This window comes from Helianthus annuus, chromosome 12, assembly GCF_002127325.2.
Source record: "Helianthus annuus cultivar XRQ/B chromosome 12, HanXRQr2.0-SUNRISE, whole genome shotgun sequence".
Classification (NCBI taxonomy): domain Eukaryota; kingdom Viridiplantae; phylum Streptophyta; class Magnoliopsida; order Asterales; family Asteraceae; genus Helianthus; species Helianthus annuus.
The window spans coordinates 77,461,437-77,467,008 of NC_035444.2; the positions used below are offsets into that span (position 1 = coordinate 77,461,437).

At 35.5% G+C, this 5,572-nt stretch overlaps 1 protein-coding gene across 1 annotated transcript; it reads right to left on the minus strand.

Moving 5' to 3' along the window:
• Window positions 1-1,959: 1,959 nt before the first annotated feature.
• On the minus strand, window positions 1,960-4,818 carry LOC110895309 (probable aquaporin PIP2-8). The gene is made up of 4 exons (XM_022142598.2): window positions 4,450-4,818; window positions 3,685-3,980; window positions 3,469-3,609; window positions 1,960-2,301 (listed from the first exon to the last, which is right to left on the minus strand). Exons 1-4 carry the CDS (start codon window positions 4,730-4,732, stop codon window positions 2,182-2,184), a joined length of 840 nt encoding a protein of 279 aa, XP_021998290.1. The 5' UTR covers window positions 4,733-4,818; the 3' UTR covers window positions 1,960-2,181.
• Window positions 4,819-5,572: the final 754 nt, after the last annotated feature.

The window sequence follows — 5,572 nt, forward strand, 5'->3', positions numbered from 1 at the left end:
AGTTAATAGTAGTTGGTTATTTCCATATTATAATTTACCATTTACCAACATGTTGATGCTATATGTTGTTGTATCTTATGCATAGGAAGTTTTTCAAAAAAAGAAAAAGTTGATTTTCCATTTCTAACCCAAAGGTTTTATTTTTGTATTTTAACCCATTGATTTTTTAATTTTAATACAAAGGTTTTCATCTTATTAATTTTAACCCCAACACTTTTTATTTTCAACTTTGGTCCCTCACACTTTTCATCTCTAGCAAGTTTTTCGTTTTACGTTTCGTTTTAAATTTTGCGAGTTAACACGCCACGACGTGCGTATGAGGTTCAACGTTTTTTTCGTCTGGTTTACTTTTCTTTTTATTATTTTATTTTTACAAGCTTTTGCGCTGTTGGTGGTCCTGGCAGTGTGTGGCATTGGTGCAACTTGACACGGTTTTACAAACGTTTTTAACGTATTAAGTTTTTTACTAATAGTTTGTTTTGAGTTTACCCTTGTACTTCCTTTACTTAAAAAAAACTAATTTTTTACGTGCGTATATTTATGTATGTGTCGGTATAAATTTGATATGTTCTACGTTTCGACGTAAATTTTTTTCCGGAAACGAGTCAGGTCAAATACAATATATTTTCGTTTAAAAAACATTGTTACGTGCTTAGTTTATGTACGTTTTGGTATAAATTCAAGTTGGTCTACGATTGTACGTTAATTTTTTTGGTAATGAGTTAGGTCAAATATAATATGTTGTTGTTCTTATTTTATGGATGTTTCGTAAATTTTGTTTCCAACCGAGTGGAGTCCAATTGTGGTTTCTTATTTTTTTCAAAAGCTTTAATTAATCCTTTTTGATTAAACGTGTCAATTTTTCTTTTATAACCGTTATGTTTTCTTTATATGAGTTGGATCACATATAATACGTTATAATTGTACGAAATAAATTCGATTTACTTTACGTTTTGATCCAATCGCAATGCTTATATAGGTTTACATTGAGTTCAATCGGATATGTCGAAACACACATTTTCATATGGTTAACGCATCCCATAACGTTTGAATTAATTCATTCGATGTTTACGATGTACCCGCGCCACAACGTGCGCGGATGTTATTGCTAGTTTTCTATATTTTATAGCCTATAAAAGGCGAATTACGTTTGAGAAGGAAATAGGCAGAATATTGAAGTTAAAAAGAGTCTCTTCTTTATCTTTTGTTTTTGGAGCTTGACTGCTCTAAGGGTTATCCATCTTGGAACTTGATCCACTCTACGGATCTCTGTCAGTGCGCAACCCGTTTGTCACATGAATTCGAATCATGTAAAGATGAGTTCGTGTGTAGCTTGTTCCTTACATGAATTCAAGTCACGCTAAGATGAGGAGTTCGTGTACAGTAGTGTTGGATATAAAAACAAGTTTACGCGACATGTTCACCACATTCTACTTTGCATTGAATTCCAGTACTTATCTACTTCTTTGCATAATGTCATTCTTATCATCATCATACTCAGTAAATCCCACCAATAGTAAAAGCTAAGCTAGGGTCTAAGGAGGGTAAGATGTAGACAGTCTTACCTCTATACCTCTACCCTGTCGAAATAAAGAGGTTGCTTCCAATAAGACCCCCGACTCAATAGTAGTTTTGTATCAAGCCTTGGACATGAGACACATAACACTCAACAATCTAGACAAATGCCGATTTATGCATGTACCCCCTTGTCTTTCGGCTATCAACGCCACCACATGATGAATGATTAATCGTCTGCCGCCGCTAAGCCGCAATTTCACTTTTGCCCCGATAACACGCTGTCATTTCACCAAATAGTTCATTTGCTTTTGGATACATTGTTGCATTCCATTTTCTATTTAGTACTTGAATTTCATTCAATGACTGTCAACAATACATAGTCATTTAGTTTAAATAGATAATGGATGTGTTGAACCAGAACAAGAACTCAATGGAACAATATTAGTTTAAATGATCATGTCAAGTGACTAGATTATCCTCATCCATTAACTACCATCAAACCAAACAAATCACAACCAAATCCAAATACAACTCAAATAATCTAAAAAAAACTGTTGAACAGTAAAAACATCAATGATGTCACTCAGCCAAGCAACACAAAATCTAAAACAAACAAAATAAATAAATGGAACACACACACATCTAATCTGATCTTGATCTGATTTAGTTGCTAGGGTTGCTCCTGAATGAACCCAAAGCCTTGATGGCTGCAGCCCTCAAGATATACTGGTGATATGCTGCTGCAGCCATTGCTCCAACAAATGGTCCCACCCAGAAGATCCACTGCATCCACACACCAAAATAGTTACTTGTAAACTTCAACTAATCAAAATTCACCCAAGAGCAGTAAATCATATGTGTACCGTACAAGTTATTAATGCATCAAATTGTTAAAATTTTAAAATCATGACCTATACACTTGTAGCTAATGCAATATAAGTTGTATGCTACATTGGTATTTTAAGCTTTAAGGGTGAACACTAGAAATTATTGGGTATTTAGAGAAAAAGCCTAGCCTCTCTTTCCATTGGAAACTTTAAATTCAGTTGTACTTAATGCAATAGAAGTTGTATGGTAAATTGCTACCAAACTTAAAAGTCTATAAAAAAGATGGCTAGCTTCTCATTTCATTTATTTAAATAGAAGAATGAGTAAAACGCTAAAATGGTCCCTGAGTTTAGGCCACTTTTGTCACTTCGGTTAAAAAATGAAACCTTTTGTATCTGGGTCCCCAAGATTTCATTTTTGTTGTCATTTTCATCCAACTGGCAAACTTGGTTAGAATTTTCAGTTAACTTCTTTTTTTTTGTCGTTTTTTCTCATTTAATTAAAATTAAAATATATTATGGCATAAAACGACGATTATACCCCTCATTTAAATGAGAAAATGACAAAAAGGGAGAAATTGACGGGAAATTCTAACCTATTTTGCCAATTTGATGAAAATAACAACTAAAATGAAATCTCAGGGACGCAAATATAAAAGGTTTCATTTTTGAACTAAAATGACAAAAGTGGTCTAAACTCAAACTGTTGGACCATTTTAGCATTTTATTTTCAAATTCAAAGCAATGTACAACATTAATTGCACACCGTACGACATTTATTAAATAAGGTACAAATCATAAAAAATGCATGTTCAAATATATGAAAGTATTATCACGGGGCTTGTATGGTTGTAACTAATGCACTAAAAGTAGTACATTGCAATTCCCTTGTCCTATTTTGAAGCTCAAGAAAAAGCCCCACCTCAAAACAATGTACAACATTTTATGCACCACTTCCAAGTCATGATTATAAAGTTGTATCTAATGCATCAAAAGTTGTACATTGCACTTTCCCATGTCAGAACAAGTTTGAACAAAAAACACCCTCAAAAGTAAAAAAACCAAATTAACACACAAGTTACAATGCACATGGTACAAGTGGTAAAAGCATGAGAAATCTTACATGATCATCCCAAACTTTTCCATTGTTGTAGATAACCGCAGCACCAAAGCTCCTAGCCGGGTTGATCCCGGTTCCAGTAATGGGTATAGTGGCTAAGTGAACCATGAACACAGCAAACCCAATAGGCAATGGAGCCAAAACCTAAAAATAAACCAGTTAAACAAACCATCACTAAAACGTACAAACAACAAAACCAAAGGTACAAGTGATACATACTGGAACGTGAGAGTCACGTGCACTCCTCTTAGGGTCGGTAGCAGAGAAAACAGTGTAGACAAGTACGAAGGTGCCGATGATCTCAGCACCCAGTGCCGTACCCTTGTTGTAGCCTGGTGCAACCGAGTTGGCTCCACCACCCAGTGAGTTGTACGGGTTTCTCATGAACCCTTTGACCAGACCCACACCACAGATCGCACCCAGACACTGAGCCACCATGTATCCCACTGCCCTTAGTAATGACACCTTTCGCGCCAGAAATAACCCAAATGTCACCGCGGGGTTTATGTGACCACCTGTTCAAACAAACATTTTTTTTTTCAAGAAAATAATAATAATAATAATTTCAAATGTTCATGTTGAGGTAAACTTTGGAGCAACGCTAAGGTTGTTCCGAGTATAGAAACAAATGGCCCGACAGCCGAGACCCTACACATAAGTGAGGGTCTTAAGGTGTTCATCGGTTCGATTTTCAGTTTATTCAGACATAACTGAAACCCGAACCAGATAATGAACACCAAGAAAAGAAAGTCTGGTGCACTAGGTTTGCGCTACTAACTAAAAAGATTTTTTTTGCTTTTTTTAAATAATTCCTAGATTTTTAAAAATAAACACACCGCAACCTGATCTGAGCTTGCTCAAGTACAGATTGTGATGTGTTTATTTATAAAAACATGCAGTTTGTACTAACTAAAACCTGACCTGAGCTGCATGTCGTTGTTAAAAACTTGAATTACAAAATTTATTTAACTATAATTTCCTTACCGGAAATACCGGCGGTGCAGTAAACAAGGATAAAGATCATGCCACCGAAGGCCCAGGCGATACCAAGAACACCAACGCCACCGCATGGGTCAGTCTGGTTTTTATAACCAATGACGGTGGCGACGGTGATGTAGAGGAAGAGGAGGGTGGCGACGAACTCAGCGATGAGAGCTCGGTAAAATGACCACAGTTTGAGCTCCGCTGTGTCGAAGATGGGTGCCGGTGGTGGGTCGACATAGTCTTTTCTTGGGGTTTCTCCGATCTCACTTGCTTCTTTGGACATGGTTTCTGTTTCTCTCTCTAGAATATGGTACTGGAGTGGAGATGTTGCTTTTGGAAGGTTGTGGGTAGAGTGGAAAGATGATGGTGGTGAGTTGTCTTTATAGGAGTGGGATGAGGAAAGGTGGGGGTGTATGGTGAAGTTTGTGGATAAGTAAAGGGCTTCTTTTGAATAACTTGAGTGTGGTGTTTGAATTCTACATACCAACTTGATTTAGAAAGAAAGAGGCCTAACGATATTTCAAAGTTCAGAATGTAAAATAAATTGAGATGCATGGAAATATTAAAGAGAAAAACATGTTAAAATGTTTTTGAATTATATGTTTTTTTTTTTGTATTTACACATGCTTCTTTTTTTAGACTACAATATTTGTTTGATGCACTTAGCATTATATCTACCTTGTGTTTAATGTGTTTAAATTTGTAACTTGTGATAGATTAAATATATTTATTATATTTAGAGTAAATTACAAAAATCGTTCTTTATTCATTTATTGCAAACTGTGTCATTTGTCTTCAATAATTACAGAAAACGTACTTGATGTTTGCAAACCCTTGCAAGTTATGTCCTTTAACCCTAACTCAGTTAATTTTTATGGTTAAATCTGACCAAATGGATCTCACATGAGGGTATTTTGGTCATTTTACTCTCACGTGGGGTCAATTTGGTCAGATTTAACCACAAAATACCATCATGTGGGGTCCATTAGGTCATATTTAACCACAAAAATTATCTGAGTTAGGGCTAAAGGACATAACTTGCAAGAGTTTGAAAACATCGAGTACGTTTTCTGCAATTATTGAAGACAAATGACACAGTTTGCAATAAGTGACATACATAAAG